At 58.9% G+C, this 26,308-nt stretch overlaps 2 protein-coding genes across 4 annotated transcripts; both read right to left on the bottom strand.

Annotated features, from left to right (window-relative positions):
- Positions 1-388: 388 nt before the first annotated feature.
- Positions 389-5,855, bottom strand: LOC308557117 (uncharacterized protein C8orf58). Its single transcript, XM_081137176.1, has 7 exons — positions 5,708-5,855; positions 3,419-3,927; positions 2,932-3,072; positions 2,672-2,786; positions 2,433-2,545; positions 2,117-2,223; positions 389-1,583 (listed from the first exon to the last, which is right to left on the bottom strand). Exons 1-7 carry the CDS (start codon positions 5,757-5,759, stop codon positions 1,472-1,474), a joined length of 1,149 nt encoding a protein of 382 aa, XP_080993302.1. The 5' UTR covers positions 5,760-5,855; the 3' UTR covers positions 389-1,471.
- Positions 5,856-10,245: 4,390 nt separating this feature from the next.
- On the bottom strand, positions 10,246-22,641 carry PDLIM2 (PDZ and LIM domain 2). Of its 3 annotated transcripts, none has more exons than XM_081134716.1 (10): positions 22,451-22,641; positions 20,929-21,023; positions 20,079-20,230; positions 17,903-17,972; positions 17,665-17,816; positions 17,432-17,510; positions 13,728-13,810; positions 13,359-13,504; positions 11,852-11,969; positions 10,246-10,831 (listed from the first exon to the last, which is right to left on the bottom strand). In XM_081134716.1, the coding sequence occupies exons 1-10, from the start codon at positions 22,629-22,631 to the stop codon at positions 10,654-10,656; spliced, it is 1,254 nt and encodes a 417-aa protein (XP_080990842.1). In that variant the 5' UTR covers positions 22,632-22,641; the 3' UTR covers positions 10,246-10,653. The 3 variants fall into 3 exon arrangements, with proteins under 3 accessions (XP_080990842.1, XP_080990843.1, XP_080990844.1); XM_081134717.1 differs by having other exon boundaries at positions 20,929-21,051; positions 22,451-22,598; XM_081134718.1 differs by lacking the exon at positions 22,451-22,641 and adding an exon at positions 21,214-21,373 and having other exon boundaries at positions 20,929-21,051.
- Between the last annotated feature and the right edge of the window lie 3,667 nt (positions 22,642-26,308).

The following is a 26,308-nucleotide window of genomic DNA, read 5'->3' as shown; positions in this document are numbered from 1 at the left end:
TCCTTGCTTAAGTGTCCCATTAGAAAAATGGGCATCAGAGAATTGGTTCTTTATCCAAAGACAGCTGGAGCTGACCCCAGACTTAAGGAAGCACCCAACCTTGCCTCATTCTAGCAGACCCCAGGATTGCAGCCACCAGAGAACCAAACCCTCCTGACGAGAGGAGGATGCCTGGTCAGTGGCCAATTCTGACTCAAGCCGACGACCCCAGCCCCAGCCCTGCCCATCCATTAAGTGTAGCAAACGCACGCAGCCCTCCCATCCACTGGTACCTGCAGGGTAAGCTTTTCCTCTTTCTCAATTAACAAAGAGCTAGGAATCTAACAGGCTATAGTAAGATAAACCACCACAATACTTAGGTAAACATTTATGAAGAGTTCTCATGGACTTCACCTTTAGTCCTCACAGTAGTGCTGGGGGTAAGCAAGTCAGGAATTAGTGCCGTAATTCTCAGATGTGACACCTAAGGGACCTCAATGAAATGACTTGCTCGAAGTCTTGCTGCTAATCACTGGCCATTTCAGTCCCCATTACCAATTCCAGTCCCTGACCTTCCAGTCACCCCTCCAGTATATCTGCCCTCCAACACCCATACTCTCCCCTATTCATGTAACATTCACAACACTCTTTGCGACAGTTTAATCTCATTTTATCCTCAAAACAAGCCTATGAGGTAGGTAGGTAGGTCAGGCATCATTATACCATTTGGGAGGTTAAGTAGGAAGCTATGGCTCAGAGAAGTTAAGGGATTTTGTCAAGGTCTAAAGCTAGTATGGGCCTCTGGTTTCAGCTCTGATGTGTAAAGGCTAGTAGGGAGCAAAGCAGCTAAGAACAGACCTTGAAGGTTACTCTGCTATTCCCCGTTTTCCCCTAACCCTCCCATTCCTGGTGCGGTCTTCAGGGACTCTGCTCCACAGGCAAGACTCAATGCAGAGGCACCCAGTATAGTGCCCTTTCTCTGTCCTGGAGCTTCCCATGCAGGTATGAGGAGGAAAGCAGAACTCCAGGATCAGTAACTGTCCCCTGAAGAATGGTCAGTTCCATCTTTCTGCAATTACTTCACCCAGAAGAGTGTGTGATTCAGGAGAGATGGTGGAATCCAGTCAGTTCACAACAGTGACAGTCTCACAGAGATACATGTATATATCATTTTGCATATATTCACATCTGCAACACACTGGGCCCCAACAGATCACCATGCCAAAGACACCCCATGGATGCCTGGTAAATTAGTTCACATTGTCTAAGCTCAGGGATTTCTGGCAGCCAGGGAGGCGCCCAGGAGCTGCCACACCTTGGGGTCTCTCTGCCAAGCTGCTCAGAGGAGAAAGACTCAGCCCTCACCTCAGAGAGAAGGGTGAGGATCAGCAGCTTTTCCTGGCAGTGCCCCAAAACAGCAACAGGGCAAAAGGTGAAGAAGACTTCACTGCACACCCCTCCACCCAGAGTCATGTCCCTGCACCAGGAGGTCTCAGGAGACAGAAAGGTTTTTTGCTCGTTGCTTCATCACCACTAATGATGGCATGAAGGTCTTCCGGCGGGAGCGACATGGAGGTCTTTCGGGGAGGTCCCTTGACTCAATCCTGTGAAAAAGAAAAGGTGTCCTTAGGCTAGGAGAAGGAACCGAAGGTAACAATGGCTCCAGAGGGGATCAGCATTGCCTATGTGCTGTGGGGAGCCTGGGGATGGTAATTGACATAGTGCCTCATCCCCCTGGAGAATTATTCAGTATCGCTGTCCACCCATCATCCACTGTGGAATCCTTTGTCTCTGCCCCCACCCTGCTTGCCCAGCAAATCCAAGAAGGTAGCCTAAGTTTCAGCATTGAGAGTTGAGGACTTGCTAGGCTGGCATAAGGAGATTTCCCATATACAGGGAAGTCTACCACTGACTCACGGTCTGGCCTCAGGAAAGTGGCTTCTCTCCCCACCTCAGTCCCCACCCTCCTCATCTATCAATGGGGAGTTTAAACTACTTTCTGTTTCTTCCAGCACCCTCTGTCTATGTCACTCAGATTTATTTCATAGGGACAAAGAGAACTAGGAGTACAATCTTGGCATCCTGGTTCATCGGGCTCCTTCCTCTGCCCTAACCCGGCCTGGGCCACAGTACTTACCTGGAAGCAGGGCCATCAGGAGGGGCAGGGGGCTCAGGGTGTTGAGGGCTCTTCCAGCGAATCCGATTGAGAAGGACCTTGACCTTGTTCCAGTGGGAGAGATCCCGCTGAGCAGAGAATGAAGGGGTCACCACAGAGCCCCACCTCACAACATACCCCATACTACCAGAGACAGCTGTCACCGCAGCCAGGAGAAGTCACCTGTTCCAAACAGGAATCCTCTCATTTTCCCAGAGTTTCTGGCCTTTAGGGTATCCACACATGCCAAGCACCCCACCCCCACCTATCACCTGCCCCACACATACCCATCACCTACCTTGTGACTCTGGGAGGATTGAAAGGTGTGAGCTGGCTCTGCTGGGGCCTTGGACAGCCTGGAAGGGTTGGCACTGGGCACCCCTACCTTTGGGAGTGAAGCTCTTTTTGCACCTTCAGAGAGAGAATCAGGTTACCCAGGGCCAGGAACAGGAACACAACCATTAAGCCCAGGGCTCAGGGGGTCTGCCTGGGGCTCTGGGCAGACAGAACACAGAGGGAGACACAGTTGCCCCATACCTGTCTCCTTTTTCTGGCTGAGCAGCTCCCATGACCCCCGCACCTCACCGCCTGGGGCATGAGAGGGTAGAGGTGAAGGGGCCCGGGTCGACTCCTCTTCCTCCTCTACAGGGTCCTGTGCACAGGAGAGAAGGGCACTCAGGACCTGAGCAGAGACCTAGGCTGTTCTGAAGGAAGCCCTGGTGCCGGGACCCCACCCTCCTGTGCCTCCCCCACTCACTTGCCCACCCGATGGCCTGGCCACCACATGGCTCACTCACCCCAGGGGGCCTCTGGGTCTGCAGCTGCAGGTGGAGCTGCTGGAGTCTCACCATCTGCTCCAGCACTAGGCACAGGTGTTCCAGGTAGCGAAGTCCCTGTCCTGGAAGGCAGGCCCAGGCTTCAGGCCCCACGCCCCTTGCCTGTGGGACAGAGTTAGGTAGCAGAGACTTGAACTCAATCAGACTCCCACCCTTGGGAGCCATCAGATGGAAGCAGAATGGGCAGGAAATGGAGGATCATGCACCCAACTGACCTCCCAGTGCCCAGCCAGCCATGGTACCAGGCAAACCTCATACCTGCCCTGCCCACCTCCACACAGCTGGGAATGGGGTGAGGCAAGAAACTGACACAACCCATCAATTAGGGACAGAAATGCCCCACCCCAAGAGAGCTCCAGGGAAAACAACTGGAGGGGGGCCCACCAGCCCCCGTGTGAAAGGGCCATTTCCATCCCACTCTTCCTCCAGCCTAAGAGTTGACACTCACCACCTCTGCTTCTTCCGGTCCTGCCTCTAGGTCAGTGTCTGCCTTGGTGGCCTCCTGGTCCCTTGCTCCAAAAAGGGGCATTTCACATTCAGGCTTCCTTGTAGGCTTCAGGGAGCTGTGGCGGTGTGACAAGCTGGCAGGCGAAGTCAGGAGCTGGCTGGACCGCTCCAGCACCTGCTCTAGCTTCTGGCTGGCCAGGAGCCGGCCCAGGTGAGCAGAAGGCTCCATGGGCAGAGCCATGGGCTCAGGACTCCCCACAGGCTGAATGTCCAGAGAGTCCTGAGAAAGGCCCCGAGAAGTGGCCAGGGAGCTGTTCCCAACGGCCATCTCCACTCCTGAGTCCAGGAAGGCCAGTTTGAGAAGCGGCACCTGCCTCTGGAGACCTTTCAGCTTGCCATCCCCTTCCCAGGAGTCCAGTGAGCACTCTTGAGAGGCGTCCGGAATCCGTCTGTAGGTGCTGGTGACTCCAGGCACTACACAGCCCCGTGCCAGGTTCTCGACAGCCCCATCTGCAAGGAGAGCGATTCAGGCTGGGCAGGCTGCCCCCACCACCCGCAGCATTCCTGGCAGCTGAAAGCATTCCCTGGGGAGGAGTGTCCTGGGCCGGAGGTGAAGGGAGGAGCCCGGCAGCCACGCCCCGCCGGGTCTCTCTTGGCCCTGCCTAGGAGGTGTTCCGTGGGGTTCTTACTGCGGTCACTGTTAGCGATCCCACCAGGGTAGGGGCTGTGTGGTGGGCTGTTGGAAAGGATTTCCTTTCCACCAGCTCCTGGGGTGGCCTAGCTTCCTTTGAGGAGGTGGGTGCTTTCCTCCGGGGAGCCCTTGCCCTCCAGCCCCTGAGGTCTGCCTAAGACCTCCAAGTCAAAAGTGGGGAGCTGAAGCCTTACACGGTCCCCCAAGGGGGAGTATGACTGTGCACCCTCCTCAGGGAGAGGGGGGAAGGCATCAAGAGGGAAGCCTGGGGTGCAAAGGGGCATCTGGATGCTGGAGGAAGTCTCTGCTGGAGCTCCTGGGGGAGGGGAATTCAAAATAACAACAGCTATAACCATCGGGGGCTTTTGTTCTTTTCAGTGAGAAATAGTGAAGATTTTGTGGAGAGTTGAAAAGAAAAAACTCAGCCCGGCCGGGCGGGGCTGGGCGGTGGAGCGTCGGCCCAGGATCCAGGCGATCGGGTTCGATTCCCGGTCGGGGCACAGGCCCGGGTGGCCGCTCGATCCCCAGCGGGGGGCGCGCGGGAGGCGGCCGATCAATGACTCATCACTGACGTTTCTCTCCCTCTCCCTTCCTCTCTCTGAAATCAATAAAGATACATTAAAAAAAAGAAAAAACTTAAACGGAAGGAAGGGAGGTAGGAGCTGTGGCCTTGCCCTCGGTGCCGGGCCCCCTACGATGTGGGCGCCCCGATCGTTACCAATGATGCAGAAGCTGAGTCGGGAGAGGGCGGAGGACCGTCCGCACCCCCGCCAGCCAGGCGGGAGCGGGTGCCAGCCACGCCCCCGGGCTGGGGAGTGGGCGACGGAGACCGCCGCGCGGGGCTGCGGGGGGGGGGCTCGGGCACCGCGGGCGGGCGGGGCCGGGGCGGGACACGGATCCAGGTCGGAAAGAGAAGTCGAGGGAGAGGGAGGAGGTGGGGGCCGACTGAGCGCCCGGACTCAGAGGCTTTTCACGCGCAAGGCGCATCGCTGGACCCTCCCAAAGGGAGGCCACCCGGCGGGCGCCTCGGCGTGCGGGGTGGGGAGGGGCGCAGGCCGGGGCTCAGGGCTCCGGGCGCAGGGCTCCGGGGGTCAGGGCTCCGGGGGTCAGGGCTCCGGGGGTCAGGGCTCAGGGCTCCGAGCGCAGGGCTCTGGGGGTCAGGGCTCCGGGCTCAGGGCTCCGGGGGTCAGGGCTCCGGGGGTCAGGGCTCCGGGGGTCAGGGCTCCGGGGGTCAGGGCTCCGGGCGCAGGGCTCCGGGGGTCAGGGCTCCGGGCTCAGGGCTCAGGGCTCCGGGGGTCAGGGCTCCGGGGGTCAGGGCTCCGGGCGCAGGGCTCAGGGCTCCGGGGGTCAGGGCTCCGGGGCTCAGGGCTCCGGGGGTCAGGGCTCCGGGGGTCAGGGCTCCGGGGGTCAGGGCTCCGGGCTCAGGGCTCAGGGCTCCGGGGGTCAGGGCTCCGGGGGTCAGGGCTCCGGGCTCAGGGCTCAGGGCTCCGGGGGTCAGGGCTCCGGGCGCAGGGCTCCGGGGGTCAGGGCTCCGGGCGCAGGGCTCCGGCGTCGACGCTGGGGCTGGAGGCTCTGCCCGCCGGGGGCTGGGCGACTCACCCCGGCCGCCGCCGAGCGGCTCCACCGCGAAGACGCGCCGCCGGCCCAGCATGGCCCCGATGGCCCCGCTCCGCCCGGGCCCCACGGGGCGCCCTAGCCCGCGGCCCCCGGGGCTTCACCCGCGAGTCCCGGCCGGGTGGGCGCGGCCCCCGGACGCTCCCCGCGGGGCTGGGGTCCGAGGAGTGGGCGAGGCAGAAGGAGGGGCGCAGGTGTGAGCGGGGCGGCCCCCCCCGCTGGCTGGGTGCGGATGAGGGGCTCCGGTCCGCCGTCCTTCAGGCTCCCGCCCGGGGTCCCCTGCGGCTCCCGGCGGGGTCACTGCGCCCCGGCTCGCGCTCGGAGTCCACCTTCCAGCCGCCGAAACGCAGCGGCGGGCGGGGTCTGGGCCGGCGCGAGGAAGGAAACGGAGCCCCACGTGCTGCGCCGGCCGTGGGAAGGCCGCGCGGAGGCCCCGCTCCCAGCTGTGCGCTGGAGCCCGTCGCACCGCCCCTCAGAAACTGGCGCTTTGAAACGGGGGAAATGGTTTCTGCCCGGGGGAAATCCTTTCCAACAGCTGCGGAGTGAGTGCCCTGGGCCCCGGGCCTGGCTCTGGGTCCCCGCCCTGGTCCCACACCTCTCCCTCCCCGGGGACCCTAAAGCCGGGGCTGGGTGGGACTTGGGGACTGGGGAGCAGCCTGGATGTGGTGCTTCCCTGGCCCCACCCCAGCCCTCTTTGCCCCGTGGGATTCCAGCTCTGCCACCCACCACCCTCACCCCGGGGCCTGAAAGGGGCTGGGAGCCCAGGCAGCTGCGGAAAGGGCGCCGGCCTGGTGACCAGGGGAGCCGGGGAGCTCCAAGGAAACCTCGTCCTTGTGAGGAAGGTGACCTGGCTGGAGAAATCCCAGCAGGACCCGAATCCTCGGGAAGCAGATGGAGAAGCTGGTGGACCTGCAAACCTGCACCTGAGCCCCTGCGGCAGAGGCTGGAGCTGTCGCCTGGGAGGAAGTGGCTGCTAAGGGAGGGAGGCGGGGTCTGCCCCCCTCTCCTGCTCCCGGTCCCTTCCCAGCCTTTCTCAAACACCCTATGCAGCAGCCTTCATCAGAAAACCACAAACTACAAGATTCTAACTTTATAAGGTGATGAAACAGGCCTACAGCCAAGCTCAGGGAAGGAAGAATGATGTCCGGGTGCTTGAATTACAGGCCATTCTTAACACTTGATTTTCAGGCCAAGCAAGCCCGTTCCCCACTAGCCGTGTGTCCTCTGGGTTGCCTCCTCCTGGCCCTATTCTGGACAACAACCCCTCCCCGTTCCTCTTTCTCAGATATAGAGAAACAGAGACCACGGGGCCTGGCAGGAACTGTCAGGATGTGTGGTACCAACACCCCCCCCCCAGGCCTTGCCAGACCCCAGGACCGGCCTCCCTGGGTCGGAGGGTAGGAGGACTGGCTAGTCAATCAGGTAACTTCCTCCCTCCAAAGTGAGAGGATGGGGAGGGAAACTTTGCCAGATCTCACCCTGAATTTGGAGAATGTGGGGCCAAATTCCAAGCGGCAGTCTCCTCGGTGACTCTAGGGCAGGAATGCATCTGGACAGGAAGCCAGCCAGCAGGAATGCAATGTCTCAGCACAAGGCTTTGTGTGGCCTCAAAAGAACCTCCCGCCCCATACACCCTCCCCCCCCAATGCAACTCCACTCCAGACCTTGTCTCCCCACCATGCAGGTATGGCAGGGCCCTCATGCTGATCAGGATACCTTGGCAGGGATGGGGGAGGTACACACTTCCCTGCCATCTGCCTCCTGCTGCCCTGACTGGCAGCCCCGTGCCCCCACATGACCACCTCTGCAGTCTCTCCTCCACCCTGAGGACTGCAGGAGGAGAATCATCTCCCTTTGAGTGATGCTTAAAATAGGAAGGGCAGCACAGCCACCTGAGGGGTGAGCAGCTATCGTGAGTTCCTGAGACATGTGGTGGCCAGAGCAAGAGTCATCCCTCAGGCTGAGGCCAGGGGTGTGTAACTGCCCCTCCACCTCCTTGGGGAAGTCCCAGCGTCAGGAAGCACATTTCCTACAAGCTCAGCACTGAGCTAGGCCCTGTGGGACCACAGGCAAAGCTAAGAGCCTGGGGGTAGCTCCTGCCAGACGAGGTGGCTGGGAGCCATGGTGACCTCCCTTGTGGCCTGGAAGGCTACCCCTGGTGATGGAGGGGCAAGAGCACCCCCACCCCTGGACAAGCCAGAAATGGGGGAGTCTGGCTCCAGGTTCCTTCCCTGGCCCTCTCCCCTTACCAGCTAGGAGTCCTTAGACCAGTACTCATCCTCCCTGTCCTCAGTTTCTTCATCTATAGACAGGATCACAGCAGTACCTACCCAACAGGGAGGATTACAGCTAAAGCACTTTAGCATTACCTAGCTGTGGAACTTTGGGAAAGTCACTGTCTCACCTTCAACTGAAGGGGGCGCTGTATTAGATGCCCTCTCGTGGGACTTTTAACTCAGATCTGTCATCATTTCTGAAGGTACTCCCTCAAATGCAGAGAAAAATAAGGAGGGCACTGCACTGGACAAATTGCAGTTGGTCTCCCCGACCCCATGTCTGAGTCAAAGTGGGTGGGGTTGAGGTGAAGCCCAGCCTTCTCTGCTGACAAATGGGTTTGGCTAGTAACTCTATCTCCCAAAGAAGTTTTCTCCCAAATTCAGGCTGGCTCTGTGGCTGCAGAGAGCTCTGGAACCCTCGAGAACTCTGGAAACCCTCGAGCCCCTGGTAGAAGAGCTGGCTGCCACAACTAAAGAGGTAGATTTTAACTTGAGCCCATCCAGCCTTTGAAAGGCATTCAACAACTCACAGGCATACCCAGCATAGTGTGTTATAGACAAGGTTCTCACTGTTAATATTCCAACCCACCTGTTCCAACTTGTCACTCCCCTGCTTAAAATTTTCAGTGTTCCAAGAGCCTCAAGGTGAAGCTCGAGTCATTTCTCCTGGCATTCAAGGCTCCCACCTTTTTTTGCAATCTTATCTCAGTATCCCCTTCAGACACTGCCCTAAACTAAGCATTTCCCTTGCACTTGCCCCCATCACTCGGCATTTCTCGCCTCCACCCGGTCAGCCTTTCACACAGATGGCCACTGCTCTGAACTCACAGGGGGCACCTGTGTGTTCCACATTAGCTCTTAAGCACTTGTCACATAGCATTATTTCAGTCATGCCACTCAGCTGCTGCCACTTGACTATTATCTTCAGAAGAGCAAGAAAAATGCTAGATCTTTCTATATTCCCACTTTGCTGGAACCCAAGTATTTCCAGCAGGGTGAATTCCCCTTTTGTGAGTGAGCGGTCTCCCCTGCCACAGGCTACCCCTGACACTAGGTGGCGCCAGGGTGGGTATCCCATTTCAGACCAGGCGTTCTGGCCAGACCTACTCCTGAGCCGCAGAAAGCCTTGATCTTTCCTGTGAAAATAAAGGCAGCCATCCAGGTAAAAGGTGAGGCAATTATATCAAGGTGTAAATTATATCAACAGGTGCCTGAGGAGGCAACACAGTCTCTGCCAAGATTCCTTCCAAAAGGGGCCAGCTAGCACAAAGCACCCTCTGAAGCCCAGCTTTGATCTTTTCAGTGAAAATAAAGCTGAGGCTGCTGCCCATCCCTCCACTGACTTGGGGGCAGGGTGAGTCTGGAGCACCCAGCAGCATCTATGCACCTTTTGAAATGTCCTCTGGGATTAGAAGGAAGGGGGGGCAGTGAATCAAGCCCAAAATCTGGCAGGAATTACTGCCCCTGCCTCAACTCAAACATATATACCCCCGGACAGGCATGCTAGCACTGGCCATGCATTTTATATACACAAATACACACACACACACACACACACACATATACACATAGCACTGGCCATGCATTATATATATAGGTTTTTTCCCCTGAAATCGACCACCAATAAAGCCAGCAGGGCCCCAGGGAAAGGGGCGGACAGACCAACCCTGGCTTGAGGTGAGGCCCTCAGTGGGTGATGGCCCCTCAGGGTGGGGCCTCTGCTGGGTTGTCCCCCTCCAGGCAAGGCTAACCTGCAGCCCTGTCCCAAAGTGATTCTGGTGATTATATTTCTCCAATGGCTGCAGACAAGCCTCAGGGAATGGAGGGGGTACTTTGGATATTGCCCCTCTCTGCCCATCCTCTGGGTAAGTCAGCAGGACTGGCAGCATCTACACCAAGGGGCACAGAGAGTGCCAGCCCAGCCAGTGGTGGCAGAGCAGGGGATGGTCACTGGGATGGGCCGGGGCAGAATGGGTCTGGGACGCCTCCTATGCCTGCGGCCCACCTTCCAGCATCCCTCCCCTCCCCAGGCTCCCCGTGAGAAACTCCTTCCTGTAAACTACCAGGGATCATCCTGGTAAAACAGGCATCTTTACAGAAGGGTCCAAGAGCAGGACCCTCAGGCAGAAGAAACAAGCTTCTTCATCGCCTGGTAGGGCAAGAGGTTGAGGGAGGGGAAAGTAAGAGGGGAAGAATATGTAAATAAAGCCTCTCCACCCAGCGGTAGGGAGAAGTCAGGACAGGAAAGAGGGGAAGCTATTTTATTTTGTCCACCTGTATATATTTATTGAGCTCACATGTCAGAAACTTTACTCCGTGAATACCTTTAGCTTCTGGCCCACCCCTCTCCTAGATACTAATCTCCGTGGCCCAACCTGCTTAACCCCTGTTGCTCAAAGGTGTCTGACTCAGTGTCCACCTCAGACTTGGTGCAGAGCCTGTCCAGCAGGAGGAAGGGAGAGTATCTAGCAAAAGCCTGGGAAGATGAGGCTGTCCTCGCCCACAGCCCAAGACAGGCCCCAGCCTCCGGCCTCACCCAGTGAGGAGGAAGGGGCCCTTCACCCACCGCCGCCCTTCCATGCCAACTTGCTATTGGCAGGGCCCTGGTGCGAGGGACCCGCAAAGTCATGGGCAGGCTGAGAGCACAGCGGGCGCTCAGGCCTGGGAGTTGAGGGTTTGGGGCCCTGAATATCGCTGGCGGGCATGCTTCTCGCAGTACAGCTCATCCCCCACCCAAAAGTGCCCGCGCATCTTCAGGTTCAGCCCGCAGTCTGCGCAGGTGTAGCAGCCAGGGTGACGGTACCTCCCCTCCTGAATGCGCACGGCCTGGTTCCTGTGGGAGGGAGGCCGGAAAGCCATTCATTAGCCCGGGAGGGACGACCGGAGCACCAGGCGTGATGCCCCCCAGAGCCCAGAGGCAGGACCTGGGAAGATGCCCAAATCTCAGACACTTGACTTCCCAGGAATCTCTCTTCAACAACCCCCAGCCTCCACCCCCAGTACCACTAATCAAAAAAAAACAACAACAGAAAACAAAAAGCCACCCCCCCCCCCCCAAAGGCAGATAAACTCCATCCGGAATCTTCTGGATTGTTAATGGAGCAGTGGTTCTCAAAGCGTGGTCCCAGGAGCCAGGACCAGCAGCATCACATCACCTGGGGATGAGCTGGAAATGCACACTCTGGGGCCAGGGCCCTCTGAAGAGGAAACTAAGGGTGCGGGCCCAGGAGTGTTCCAACAAGCCCAGGGGCTCCGCTGCTGCTCTTTGAGAGTCTCCCAGTAGGACACATTCCCTCTGTCAGCGCTGCAGGGGGAGTCTCCCATTCTGCAGATGGAATGCTGAGGCCCAGGGAGCAAAGGGATTTGCCTAGTATGAGTCCTCTCCCCCTTGCACTGTGCACTGAGGGACTTTCTCCAGGGGAGCCTTTCAGCAGTTTTCCAGAGAATGTGGCTACAATGTAATGCCACCCACTGAGAAAAATGAACCTACTTCTGGTAAACTCATCCTGTTCCAACAGAGGTACAGGAAGGAAAGAGCAAGATTTTCCAGGAGGAGGCACCTCATCTAGAGGCAGATCTCCAGAGGCGGAGAGATTATTGGAGAGAAATCAAAAGCAGGAGCATGTCTTACTCCACCGGGAGGGTGAAAAGAAATCGGGGAGGAGGGGGATGCGGCAGGACGAAGCCAGTGCAGGCCTTCTAAGAAGGCTGACAATGGCCCATAGGATGTCTCATGGATTCACTTGGTCAGTACGCCCCTCCAGAGCCCCTGACTGGTTGTCCTATTCAGGCCCTTCTGGGGAGCACCCTGTGCCCTGCCCCCCACCCTGCCTCCCTGGCTGCCAACACTCACGCAATGCTGGTGCTGCACTTCTCACACGTGTGGAGCTTGGGTGGCATGGCCAGGGCCCTGGGGGTGGGCAGGGAGGACTGGGGGCTCAGCGAGCTGGGCAGGAAGGCAGGTGTGCCACCTGGGGGGGTGAGGGCAGACAGACACATCAGAGCTCGTCCACCGCAGCAGCAGCAGGCTGATTATTTACGCCCATGCCACCTGCTCCAACAGCCCGGAGGCCGCTCACACCCGCAGGCGGGCCTCTGGGGTCGCACTGGGCGTGAGCGTGGGGAATGCCAGATCCTCGGCTGAGGCTGGGCAAGTGCAGGAAGCACACTGGAGGCTGGGTTTGTCCGAGCTAAGGCAACAAGCTGGGAGCATCTGTGTTCGGTGTCTGACACAGCAGGCCAGGCAGACATTTCCCTTCACATGGCCCACTCATGATATTAATGGACAGTAATAATAGGTAACAGCACCACGGTACCTTTGTACAGTTTTCAAAGGGCTCTTATGTGCATTATTGCCTCTGAGCCTTGGACCATGCTCAGTTGAAGATAAGGCAGGTAAGGTCCCCATTTGCAGCTGACACCACGGAGACTCCAGTGGTGATGTCACCATTTGTATGCACTCTCCTCACCCCACTGCCTCTTCCTGGTCCCCCCTCAGTGTCATGGTGGACAAAACTGTCTCCAAACCCTCCCACCCCAACCCCTGCCTCTGTGAACACCCCTAGGAGACAGACATCCAAGTTGGAACCAGCTACCAGGTTCTAGTGATTCTGCCACTCACATACTTCTCCCGGCCATCCCATCCTCTAACTCCCTGATGCCATTCCCCGGCCAGGCCCTCCCCATCTCTCCCCTGAAGCAGGGCAGTAGTCCTCCCCTCCCCCAGCACAAGAACTCCTGCAGCAGTGTGCAGCTCCTTGGGAGCTAAGCAGGCCTGTCAGCCCCAATAAAGAGAGTTCCTTATGGACAGACATGGGTCCTGACCCCCTCTCCTCTCCACACTGCACATGGCTGGTCCATCGGGAGCACAGTAAACTTTTGACAAGAGCCAGAATCATCTGTATTGCTCACTTCGGCATCTCAGGCACTATTTAACTGGCCTTCCTGGGTTAGGCCACTCCTAAGCCACCCTCCCCCAGCCAGACCCGCTGTCCTCTGCTCCCACACCCAAAAGCCCTCCGGCTGCCAGTCTCCACATTCCAAAGTTAGCCTGCCACCATCTGAAGGCTGTTTGGTAAAGGCATCATCTTTAAGGGCCACATCAAATCCCTCTTCCTCCACGAAGCCCTCCCTGGAGACCCCACCGCCCACCGCTATTGTTCCCTTGGTAGTTTCCTGATCCCAGCTTGCTCCTTCAGCGCAGGGCCTGTGGTTTCAGTACCTCTTGGTGCCTACCCCCCTGGTGAGCACTTAAGGATCACTAGCTAGTTCAGGGTCCAGGGGTGTCCTGGGGAATCCCCTTCCCTTACCCGAACCACCACCACGGCCACCATCCGCCCCCACCCCTGCCCCAGTCTCACTTCTCTCCTCTGCCTCCAGGGCTTCCTGCAGGAGTCTAAAGGAGCTGGACTGCCGGGGGGCCACCCGCCCCTCACGATTTTCCTGCAGCATCTTGAAGACTTCTGAGTTCTCTGCCAAGGGATGGCTTCCCCTTTCTGAGTCCACTCTGTGGGGATAGGAGGCGGCCAGGAGTGAGGGTCTGGTCTGGGTGTCAGGATGAGCATGGGGGCAGGGAATAGGTGTCTCAGAGGGACAGGATTCTGGGGGTTAGAGGGAAGTCGCCTGGGCTTAGGGAGCGGGGACCCCCCCATCCCTCTCCGGGAGCCAGTCTGTCTCCTGTCCCTTGTAGCCCTCCAAGATCCTACCCACCCTCCAGGGCCCGCTGGTACCTGAGTCTGGGGCTAGAGGGATGGGAGCCCGGGGTAGGCGGCAGCACCAATACAGCCGAGTCGCCGGGGAGGCCCAGGCCAGCCTGTGGGAAGGAGAGGCACCAGGGAGGAGCCAGCGCTGAAGCCTTGGGCCAGCACACCCAGCGGGCGCCAAGGCCGCTGTTCCCAGGCCCAACACCAGAGGGCTCTCCGCCTTCGATGGCCAGGCGCCCTCCCCCTTCCCCCATTCCCCTCCATGGGAACCTTCACCACAGCCATGAGAGCCAGGGCACCAGAGACTGCTCCTGCGGGTCCCAGAGGGGAGGCAGGCAGCACTGGGCTATGGAGGCTGTGGAGGCTGTGGAGGCTGTGGAGGCTATGGAGGCAGGAGGGTTCTGCAAGGGGACTGGGGGGGAGGGAAGAATAAAGGCTAGGGGGCAACAACCAGCTAAGTTCAGACAAAATGCAAATTCCTCTGTTATCGCAGGCCATGTGTTGGGAATGATGTTGCATGTTGGGGCCTGGCTGCTCTGACACAACAAGCAAAGAAGCCAACCCTTTTGCCCTGAGGAAAAGGCAACATAAAGGGGAGGAGTGAAGGGGCCAAGACCCCTCTGGGAGTCAGGGCTGGAGCTGCACAAAGGACCTCTCTCCCACATGCGCTGGTCGCCCTCCTAAGAGGGCCAGGGTCTGGGCGTCTGGTCCTGCCCCTCACAGCCTTGGGGAGTCAGGCCGGTTCTGGGCCCACCGCCCAGCCACAGCGGCCCCTCCCTGGTGTGCACCATCCATCTCGGGCTCTTCCACCTGCTCCCCACCTGGACATCTCCCTTCCACCTCAGGCTGCTCTGCCTCCGCAGCCTCCGCAGCCTCCCCAACTCTGCTCCCTCTCTGTCCCATCCCCATGCAAAGGAGAGCCTCAGAGACCAAGGGGCAGCAAGCAGCACAGTTTCCTGGAAAGCCAAATCCCCTCCATCTTAAAATTCAAAGTCAGGAATGAATTCTGGGGTTGAATTCTGGGGTTGAATGCATGAGTTCCTAAGCTAAAAGTGGAAACATCAGAGCTTTGAGAAGACAGTCCTAGGCCCTCACCCTGCCTCTTCCATCAGCCTGCATTCATCTGCTCTCAGGCTCCTTGGGAAAACCTTCTACAGGTGAGGACACTGAGGGTGAGAAAGGGCAAAGCAGCTGGCATCAGAGGCAGGGCTGGGAGTCCACACCCCAGATCCTGGGTGCCAGCTGGTGTCATGTGGTCAACAGAGGATGGTGAGAAAATCTCAAGAATGACAGCCAATACCAGCTAGTTACTCAAGAATGGTATCCCATCTTGCTGTCCCGGACAGGCCTGCACATGCCTACACGGCGCTCCGGCCAGTGCAGAGGGAGGCCTGAAATCTGGCCCTGGTTCCTTCAAAAGCCAAGTCCTCATGTCAGCCAGAGGGAGAGGTGCTGTTCCCACTTCACATCTGCTCACCAAGGCTTCTGCCTTCCAGGAGGGGCAACCTCTAGTCTCCAGAAGGGCACAAGGGCTGGTGGTGTCCTGGGCCTCGGCTCAGGGCAGCCTCAGCCTGCTCAGGAGTCAGCAGCATAGCCATGGCCAGGGCAGGCTGGGGCGGGAGCACATCTGCAGTCAGCTCCGCCCCCTCCCTCCTGCCAGACCAGCACACATGGTGGAGAGGCACCCAGCTCTCTCACTCAGAGCCGCCCCACTATCCTCCTCCCTCCTTTCCTCTCAGTCAGCTCAGGATGGGACACCTGCCTTCACAGAGGAGACCTTTCATCTCCAAGTCCAGAAAACCTGCTCATCTGCCCATCAAGAGCCGCCTGTGGCCAACACCTCTGGAAATGTGTTCTGGACAATACAGGATATGAATAAGTGAGTGGCAGGGAAGGGGGCAGGCCATCAGAAATTTTGCAATTAAATAAGTTGAGGAAATTAATAAAAGTAAATGTGTTTCTCTCTTCTAGGGCTTCTTAGGGCCCACGTGCACAGTGATGCCCACTAGGGAGCTAAGGGACCTGTGACTCCTACACCATCTGACTCCAGTTTCGCTTATAGACCAGAATACAAACTTAGCTGGGTTAGGAATTTCTGTTTTTCCACCACTGCAAGCCCAGAGCCTAGAATGGTACCTGTTCGTAAGTATTTGTTGAAGGAATGACCAGGGGCCTCAGGTCAAAGAATAGACAGAGAGAGGAGGGGCTCATCCAAAGTTACACAGTGGAGGTGAGACTAGCCTTCTCCTGCCACTCAGCCTAGGGCTCCTCTTTACACAGCTGGGGCCACTGGGGTGGTTCTCAAATCTTCCCATACATCCAATCCCTGAGCACTCCCTAAAACAGATTGGTGTCCCCACCCTACCCTCTGTGTCTGACTCAGTAGGTCTAGGCTGGAGCCTGAGAATTTGCATTTGTAAGAAGTTCCTAGGGACTGCTGCTGGTTGGAGAGCCACTCCCTGTAGCACCCAAATGTCCCCTTTGCCTGGATTGGGGACACCACAAGGAAGGAGGCCAGGATGGATTGGCCTCTCCAGCCATGCCCTAGGACAAGCCTGTACCACTGCTGTCCCTTTCCCTTGCTCATAGCTTCTCATCTAAACCCTCCCAAGCCCTACCTCCTGACCCTCCAGCATTCCTGACAAAGCCTTCTCAGGCCACTCTGGTCCACACTCATCTCTCCCCTCCAAGAAGGCCGCCTGCGTTTATAATTAAGACCATACTGTTTGGTGCTTAATTGTTCCAAAATTGTTTTGTATGTTTGTCTTATCTCCACAACTACATTTAGAATTGTTTAAAGAAGGGGATCTCATGGAAAACATCTCTACGCTCACATGCCTGGGAAGCCACTGGGTAGGCCACAGCGGGTCACCAGGGAACCCCTACAATGGAGCCCCTGGAGGACACCCCCTTCCTTCTCTGGAGCGCCCAGTTTCTATACCCTCCCCTAACCATCCCCAAAGGTTCTGCTTTCTGGAATGCAGATCAACCAGAGTTAGGATTCCAGCAGCTGGGCCTCATCCCCTTCACCCTAAAGGCTGGACATGCCCCCCCCCCAACTCTGCCCCCAGCAGCTGTGGCCCAGAGTAGTTGGCTGCCTCACTCCCTCACCTCCCCACCCTGGCCCTTAGAGAAGAGAAATACCACCAAGGGTGGGGGGAGGGGCTGTCACTAGTGGACAGTGGGACCTGGGGTGGGGGACCCAGGGGAGGAAGGCAGGGTGGGGCAGACAGAGAGTAGGCCAAGTGCAACTTGAGGCAGAACCACAGTCCCGCTGGTGGTTCCCTGGGCTGAGCCAGAGGAAAAAGAAGGGGCTGGGGTGGTGGGGTTGGGGCAGGCATGGGGCTGGAACGGGGAGGAATGTGTTCAAGGGATGCAGCCAGAGCCAAAGGGAACCATCCCAACAACAGCAGCAAAACTATGTCAGTCCAGGCCCAAGAGAAACACTCAAGAAGGGAGGAAGCCAACGGGGAGTAGGGAGCTGGGAGCAGGGAGGCGGCGGTGAGTGGGAGCGAGGTGGTAGAAGGCCACCTGGGACCAGTGGGGCAGGGCTGGAACAGCCAAGGTGACCCACCAGCAGACAGGATGACCTCCTGGCTCAGGAGAGGGGAGTGTCTGCTGCTAGGAGACAGAGGCCCAGCTGCCTAGGTGGGATCAACCACCTACAGCCCCACAGGTACCACTGACAATCAATGGGCTGAGAGGCTCTCTCCTCCCCACAGTCCCCTCACCTGTCGGCCTCCTAGGTGGCCTCCATAGGGCAGGCGGTCAGCAGCAGTGAGTCCCGGGGTGTGTGCCAGGCTCTGGAAACTGAAGGGGAAAATGCATAATGTGTGTGCCAAGCCTCACCTCCAGACTGCCCCCCCAAAACAGAGGGTACCTCCAGGGTCCCCTTAACACAGCTGTTGAGACTCAGAGGCCTGGCCTGGGCGTGGCAGCCAGGGTGCCCAGCCCCTGCACTCACCTTCGGCTCATCACTGCCTCTCCAGCAGGGACATGCGGGCTGGTGGGGGGCTGGGTAGGGAAGGGGCTGCATGGCGGGGGGCTGAGGGAGGCTGGGCTGGAACAGGAGGACCAGAGGGAGGACTGGCTATTGGTGTGTGTCCTCACTGAGCCCTGTGGAGACAAGGACCATAAAGAGTGGTCTGCCCATCCCCCTGGGCCCTGTCCCTCAGGCCTCCCAGCCGGAGGCACCATCCTACCTGGAACCGTGTTGCCAGCACCTCCATGGAGCTCTCCCCGTTGGTCTGCCCAGGAGAGGCAGCCCGGGACCTGAGGAGAGGACAGAGGAGGTGAGTGTCACAGGGGTCCTGGAACCCTGCTTAGCTGGTAGGGGCTATAGATTTCAGCTGTCCCCATACCATGTTCTCAAGACTAGTAAAATGTCCAAAACATTCAGACCGTGGGTTGTCAACTTTTAACTTTGTCAAATCTAAAATCAACAACTATCATCCTAAACCACCATTATTTCTTAAAAGAAAGGACAGGTTAGCACCAAAAAGTAGAAAGGAATAATTTCAGCAAAAACTTCCATATATTCAATTGCATTAAAAAACTCCTCGTACTATCCCCCTGCTTTTTTTTTTTTTTTGCTTTTTTTTTTTTGGCATTTTATCCAGACTTTGTCACTGATCAGCATCAATTTGTAGATCGATTTTGGGGGAGATTGCTGGTTTCATAAAATAATCCTGTATCTTTTGTCCATGGAGAAACTGAAGCCCAGAGAGGGAAAGTGAGTTACCCAAAGTCCTAAAGCCCAGGATTGGCTGGGCCAGCTGCCCACTGTCCCCAACCAGAGGCCTGTCCCTTACAGCTCTGCCACAATGGCCAGAATGCCTTTGAGAGAGTCACTCCTGGTCCCTTCCACAGGCTTCTCCTCCATAAAACAAGGGTTCCCCTTTCCGCCAGGCAGGCAGCTGTAAGACCTAGAGACCAGCTCCCCCGCAATCACCAAGGCAGTCAGCCAGAGGGCCCCTGTATCGCAACCCCCCCAAGGACTGTCCTCTAAAGCCCTTCCCAACAGAGCCAGCTGGATGGAGCCTTAAAGAGGCCATTGGGGGACTGAGAGCTGGCTGAGGAAAAGCACCGGCCATGACCCATCCCCACTACACCATTCCTGGATGTCTGGCCACTTCTAGAGAGGTCAGCAGGAACCACACACCACGCCAGCCTCAGCCCTTCAGCCTCAGCCCCCTTCCCCCCCAGGGAGGGGTGTGGAGTCACAGTGAGGGGAGCTTGGGCTGTGGCTCCAGGCCAGAGTACTGCTTCCTGCCACAGGGCTCTGAGTGCCTAAAAGGTCATGGGGGTGGGGAGGGTGGTGTTTAAGGAGGGTTAAGAGGGGGCTGGGCAAAAGAAAGAAGAAACAGGGAATCTTGACCTGCCCAACGTGGAGCTGGAGGCCTGGGGGTACTTGGCCAGGTCTACCTCCCTAAGGGGCTGGGTCCCTCTAAGAGGAACCTGAGAGGAAGTGATGGTGTCAGCAGCTCTCTGCCCCTCCCCCGCCCCGCTCTGCAGTCTCTTGTAGATTTTGGTCCCCTTCCCAGATGCCATGAGGTACTCCCCACCCTCCTCCTCTAGGTCCCACTCCTGCAAACCCTCTTGAGCCAGAGTGGCAAGAAGGAGCTGCTGAAGGGGCTGGGGCTGCCAGAGCACCGTGGGAGCCACTTCCACAGCACTGTGGGGCGGCGAGGCCAGGAGAGGGCAGGGAGTCGGGGTCCAGGGAGAGCCTGGCGGTGGGGGGCGTGGCAGAGAGGAAGAAGGAACCTGACTCAGGTTCAAGGCCAGACCAAAGGGCTCTCCTGGCTGAGGGAATCTCCCAGCATTCCTGCCCTGTGACTCACCGAGATGCCCCACCCTGGGGAGCCACCTGTTCCCCCCCCCCAACCCAGGCCTCTAGGCTGCAAACCCCACTAGCCAGAAATCAGCCCCACCATCAGGGCCTGGAGAGACAATGGAGGGAGGGACCAAGATGAGTGTTCTCTGAGGAGTAACCCCCCAAACGCCTCATCTCCCTCTCCCAATCCCCTAGCTGAACAAAGGTCATGCCCTCTTGGTGGCAGAGGCCCTGGAGACCCAGCCCAAGGCACACCTTTTCCCTCTTCAACCCACTTCATGCCCGCGCCCTGTACCCCACACACTTGGGAACCAGTCAGACCCGGGCATCCAGGTGGCTGATGCCAACCTGCCCTGCCTGTGGCTACACGCCCAGCCAGGCACAGGGACACCCCTCAGCCCACCCTGCTGCAGGCTGCAGGCCAGGAGCCCGGGACCTTCTCACCGATGAGCTGAAAGGGCAGGGCGGGGGGGAAGGGTGGCCCAGGCAGGATGCTGGCAGGGGGAAGAAGAATGCTGGCAGCCCAGCAGAAGCGGAGGGCTTACCGGTCCAGCTGCAGCCGCAGGGGTGAGGGGCTCTGGCGGATCTTGCTCTGGGCCTCCGCGTGAAGCATGCCCTGCGCACTCTCCCCATTGATGGCCAAGATAATGTCGCCAGGCCGGAGGTCGGCAGCCTCAGCCTTGCCCCGCTCCGTTACCTGTAGGGGATGAGGTGTAGGTAGGCTGAGGCACCCCTGCTCAGACAGTGGTGACACTCAGGTAGGGAAGAAGGAGAGGGCATTTCCCTCTGTCCTGCCCAAGAAACACAGAAGCTGGATTGAACCAGGCTGACCCATGTCTCCCTTTAATATTTCTCTCCCTGCCCTTTAGTATCTGTCTAGCTAATCAGCTAATGCCCTCCAAAACTGGAGTGGCAGCCCCCCTCCTCCTTGGCATGCTAATGGGGGCCCCCAAAGAACATGTGGTGATGGAGGTTCAGGAACTGTCCTTGGAGATACTCTTGGATAGTGAGCCCTGCCAATGCAAACCGTGCAGTGCTGGTGGCTGCCCACACACAAGCGTGAATGCTTCCCAGCCAGCCTGGGTCAAGGGGAAACTGCCAAGAACTTGGGGGCTCCTGTTCTCATAACCACCCGAAATGGCTACCAGCAGGTACGATGCTGGAAACCAGCAGGCCCCTTACAGGGCCCAGCTCCCTTTCACTACTCAGAAGCCTGTTCCTGACCTGGCTACCACATCCCCATGGCAACAGGGTCCCAGCCTTCCCTGGGCCAGCACTCCTAGAAGCAGACCTCTGGTTCCAGAACAAAAAAAGAAAGGTACCTGTGGGGACCCGGTAAACAGAGCTGACCCTAACTATGGGGGTACCTCTTAATCTCCTGGAACTAGCCCTTACCTTGGTCACCATGATGGGCGTGTGGAAATCCCTGCCCCCGGTGATACGGAAGCCCCAGGGTGCGGGCCCCAAGACATCCACAGTCAGTGCCATACCTGAGGAAGAGAGGCTGAGAGGTGGAGCCTACCCCCAGCCCCCCAGGGACAGTGAGTGTAAGGGGGCAGGAGAGAAGCAAAGGGAGAAGAGGGGATGACAGGTCCATGGGGCAGCCAGTCAGGGGCTGGGGGTGGGAGTGGAGGAAATGACCAACTCCCTCCCTGGCCCTCCAGTTCCACTCCTCCCCACCCTGGGAAGGCATGACTCCGAGTTCCCTTTCACTGTGCTCAGCAGCTCGGCTCCCTGGAGGCAGGCCTTCAGGGTGTTAGAGAGGGGCTCGCTGGGGAACTGGTGGCAGGGGCTGGCAGGTGGTAGGAGATGTCAGCATTTCCTCTCCCCCACCTCCACCATCAGGGCTAAGTCCCACTAGTGCTCACTTCCTGTCCCCAAAACCCACAGCACAAGGTACTTCCTCCCGCTTTGGGGGAGGGGAGCGCTGTGGGAACAAAGTGACAGCAAGGAAGCAGGGGTGCCACCCGAGTGTTAGAAGTGAGGGTCTTCAGAGGAGCCTCTTGCTACGTGCCTGACCCTTGACAATGTGGTCCAGCTAGGCAAGCCTGGGCTTCCCACCGCCCCCAGGGGCCTGATGCCCTCTGAATAGACTCAAAGAAGGGTAAACTCATCTGCCAAGCTAGGTACACCCACGCCCTGGCCCTGGCCAGCAGGGTGAGCTGACTGATGCTGCCCGTGAGCTAGGGCCGCAGGCCTCCCATCCACTGCCCCCTCCACTGGGCAAGGGAGTGTCCTTGCAGACCCGGCCCTTGTAGGATTTCCGGAGCCTGTAGGTCTGGAGTCAGGAGCCAACCCAGGCAGAAAGCTGCATTGCCAGACTAGGGCACCACCCTGCCCAGCACCCACCCTGGAGCTGCGCCTGGGGAGGCCCAGAGGCTGCAAGGGCTGCCCAAATCTATCCAAGGGCACCGGGGCCACCTCCCGCGTTAAGGCGCCTGTGGAGTGCACGCCCAGGCCATTGGGGCTGCCAGCCCTCTTCCTGGCCCTGTGGCTTCCTCTTTGCCCAGGCCTGGCCTCTGTCCCTCCCCGGGTCCCCTGGCCGGCCCAGGCCACTCGCACGCCTTGGATTCCCGGACCTTTGAGCTGGCCAGTGGACTCCGCGCCGGGCGCAGCCAGGAGGTGCCCAGCCCGTCCGCCCGGCTCTCCCAGTTCCTGCGCCCTCTGCGCTTTAAAACCAAAGTACCCGCGGGCGGGGGGCTGGAGGACCAGCGCCCCGGACGGGGGAAGCCCAGCCAGCGGGGGGCGCCATCCTCGAGGCGAGGCTACGGAGAGGGGCGGGGGGCGCAGGAAAGGCCCGGGCGCGGAGGGGCGCCCAGGGGGCGCGGGGCGCAGAGCCCAGGGAGAGCCGGGAGCCAGGCGGCCGCGGGCCCAGCGGCCCGTGCGCAGGTGGGCGCGCTCTGCGGGCCCCGCTCACCTGCGGGCTGGGCGGCGAGTCCAGGAGGGAGGGCGAGGAGACACCGCGGCTCCCGCTGCCGCCGCCGCCGCCGCCTGCCCGACTCCGGGGAGAGCCGCCCGGGACCCGGGACCTGCCTCCGCCCATGTGATCCCGGGGCCGCCCCTGCCGCCGCCCCGGCCGGGGAAGCCGCCTCCTCCATGCAGCCCGGCCCCTGCGCTGCCGTCTGGTCCGCGCCCCGCGGGGGGGATGGGAGGGTTGGGGGTGTCTCTCCCTAGAGCGCTCTAGAAGCTGCAGCTGTCCTCCCCGAGTTGCCATCCTCCTGACTACTCCCCCCCCCCCGCGCGTGCAGGGTAGGCGTCCTGGTGGCGGTGACAAGCCCCCCTTCGCCGACCGCTGAGCTCTCCGGCCGGCGCCCCGCCCCCTTCCGAGGGGCCCCGGAGCTCCCGCCGGGGACCGCGAGGCCGGCCTGCTCCGCTCGCGGTCCGCTCCAGGCTCCCACGCCAGCGCAGATGCCGCCGACACCTCAGATCCCCAACCAGCCCCCCCCCCCCCCCCCCCCCCCCCCCCCCGCCTTCCCGAGGCCAGAGGCTCAGGGGGCAGCGGCGCAGAGCTTCCCGCTGGAGATGCCGGGCAGACCGGCTCCACTCAGGGAGACCGGCCAGGTCCAGGAGGAGGAGAGGAGAGACTCCGGGTGGAGGTCACCCGCACCCTCCTGGGATGTACATGTCCCTTCCTCCTCTGGGCTGATGCTTTTTCCATTCCCGCTGCCTTCACTCTCTCTTGCTGTCCTGCCTGGGGCTGGCCAACCCCAACAACCTCCATTGGCCCTCGTCTGTCCCCCAGGCCCCAGCCGTCTGCTGCCTCCTGGAACCCAGGCTCCAGGGATCAGGAGGGGACAGCCAAGGAGAGGCTCCAGGCACCAGCTCAGAACCATCTGGCAAAGGGTTTCCCTGGAGTCGTACCTAGCAACCCTCCCCCTGGGGACTTCAGGGCCCACCAGAGCTGGCCCCATCTCCCATTGGTCTCCACTTTGCACTTTCTCTGAGGGGCTGGTTTGTTTTCGGGGGAGGGGGGCACACCTGTGGGCACAGCTATAACTTGCCTGCCTCAGGTAGTCATTCCCTCCCAGTTCCCTTTGCAAGGAGTGCCCTCCCCATCCCGTCCCCTCCCCCCTCACCTACCTATGGGTCTCTGGCTCTCTACATACACAACCCAGCCTGCCTCTAGCCTGCTACCTCCCCTGTCCCTAGCTTCCCACAGCTCTGTCCCCAGTGTATGTAAGCAGCTCTCCCACTAACTAGTCCCAAGCCTAGCGGTGTGCTTGTTTCACCTGATGCACCTGTCCAATCCCCCACCCAGGCTGGAAGCCCTGAGGAAGCAGAAAGCTACCGTTAGGGCCAACACAGCCTTGGGCTCACACAGACCTCACCTCAAATGCCAGGTCTTTTCTGCCTCTACTAGCTGTGTGACCTTGGACAAGTTCCTCATGTCCTCTAGGCCTCAGTTTCCCCATCTGTAAAATGGGACAATGCATAGTTGTACCAATTGCTCTTCCATATAAAGCTGCCTGCTACACAGTCTCCTTGGAGGGCAGGCTGCGTTTTTGTTTGGTTCACTGCTCCATTCCCATGGCCTAGCACAGTCAGTCATTCCCTCCCAGTAGGGCATTCGATAAATATTTGGTGAATGAATATTGTTTTAATGATCGAACGGATTAATCTCTCCCTTCCACCCCCCAATCTGTTTTATAGCTTTTGGTGCTCCTGACTTTGCCTTGGACAGGTCCATCTATAGGATCTCTTCTCTGTGGGTTCTGCGTTCACAAAACTCAGGACAAAGACAAAGTCGGCAGGCATGACCCCTGGGAACAGAAGGGAGTACTGCTCTGCTCTAAGCAACTCTGTGCTTCTGGGCACCTCACCTCTCTAATGGGAGGAGCGGCCCAGTGGCCTACGGTCCTTTCTGGCTCTGACCCCTCAGATCCCCCTCCCTCCTCAGGCCTCTAACCCTCCCCTCCCTTCCCCCATCGTGCCAGATCACAGCACAGAAGTGGTCATCATACATCAGGGCTCTCGTGGCAGGCAGCCCAGGGGCCTAGGGCTGGTTTGCTGCCAAGGTTTCAGGTCTGCATCAAAGAGAGGGTGTGGATTTGGTTTCTGCCCCAGGTAAAGGCAGACTCAGCCCTGACATCTTACATGAGGGTATCAGGGAATGCAAAGACGGGAATCAGGAACAAGCCAGCGGGGTCCCGAAGAATGGTTGTTTTTATAGGATAGGGTGGACCTGTCTACTGAGAAGCAGACTGTGGTGAGGACTGGAGTGGCCAGAATGGCTGAAGGAGGACACGCAGGTCTTGTTCTTCCAGCTGCTGTTTAACCGCCACTGGGGCCCAGCCCCACCCAGGCTCAAGGAACCAGCCAGGGCCAGGCCACAGTCCTGTCATTCACAGGCCTCACCCACCTGCCTCAACTAAACTGGGCCCCACCACCTCTTCCCACCCACCTGGGGTGGGGGCACCTTAAGTGACAGGCCTGGAAGACGACATTGCCAGAAAGAATGTAAAAGAAGCCCAGCCTGGGACCACCCTACAGAAGTCCTTGACCTCATACGTGACCTTCCTTCTTCAGTGGCCTCTGGACAAGGAATGCCTGGTTGACTTTGTGCAGACAGGTGGCAACAGTCATGCACCTGACTTCAGCATTTTATAATGATGTGACCCGGACAATTGAATTTCTCAGCCTTCTCTCCTGTGGAGTCAGCCCTGCCTGCTGTGATGCTTACGGCAGATAGTGGGTGTGTAGTACCTTATGCCCTGCTCAGCTCCCATTGCTGCCAAGGAATGGAGCTTTCCTTCCTGGGCAGGGCAGCCGAGCCCAGACTGTGCCACCACTGTCGCCCCACGGGAACCACCAAGCCCCAGGACTCTGAAACCTTGGGCGAGAAATCACTTTGGCTAGCTGTGGCCCACCACTCCCAACTTCCCACCTATTGCTCAAAAATCCGAGCCTAAAGAAGCAAATAAACGCACAGAAGGAAAACATTAGGAACCTCAGAGCAGTGAGACATGTCATCCAGTCCAGCAGCCCCACGCTGGCTCCAGAATCAAAACAGCCTGCACACAAGGCCACATTCAGCTCCCATCTCTGGTTTCTCCCCACAATCGGGCCTCACCGTGGTCCTTGTGACATTAGTGCTCTCTCTCTCTGCGCTGCTTGTCAGACAGCTGCCTAATACTGGGGGCCGCCCAATGCTGCCTGAGACCTGAGGCCCAAGATCTTTAGAGATAATCGTGCTGCTTTCCCAGCCTCCCCTTACACGTGTGCGCACACACACTCACATGCCACCTGATTCAGCACAGCCCACTGAAGAAAGAATTCCCATAATCCTAAACAGGAGGAGCCCTCTCTCACTCCCCCGGCCGAAAAAGGAGTGCAAGGCAAGGCCCCTGGTATCCCGATTTATTTTACATTCTCTTGCAGAGGGGACTTGAGAGTTGGGGGGAGCAGGGGAGGCATGAGGGCAGCACACATCAGTCTCCCTGGGAAACATCTGGGATCGGCCGGACCTCTGAGGCCCATCCTTCCTGGGCACTACAGCAGCAGGACATATGCACAGCCCAGGCCCAGGGCTTGGCAACCTTTGGAAAGAGGGGGCCTTCAGGCAAGACCTCTTGCCAGGCCTCAAATGCTAAAGAGGTGTGGTGTCCACCCACCACCTCACTCCCAGGCCCAGCTGGAAGCAGGAAGGCAAAGGGGGCAGCGGGCAAGCTGGAGTGGAAGGGGAGGCACCCCCTCCAAGCGGCGGCCTTTGGTCTCTGTTAGGTTAGGAAGCTGGTCCTTGTTAGAGGAACCCCATGGGGGTAAAGCTGGGAGCCAG

Source organism: Miniopterus schreibersii (genome assembly GCF_964146895.1).
Source record: "Miniopterus schreibersii genome assembly, chromosome: 4".
Classification (NCBI taxonomy): Eukaryota; Metazoa; Chordata; class Mammalia; order Chiroptera; family Miniopteridae; genus Miniopterus; species Miniopterus schreibersii.
Note: the sequence above shows the minus strand (reverse complement) of the source record. Positions and strands in the feature narration are given on the sequence as shown.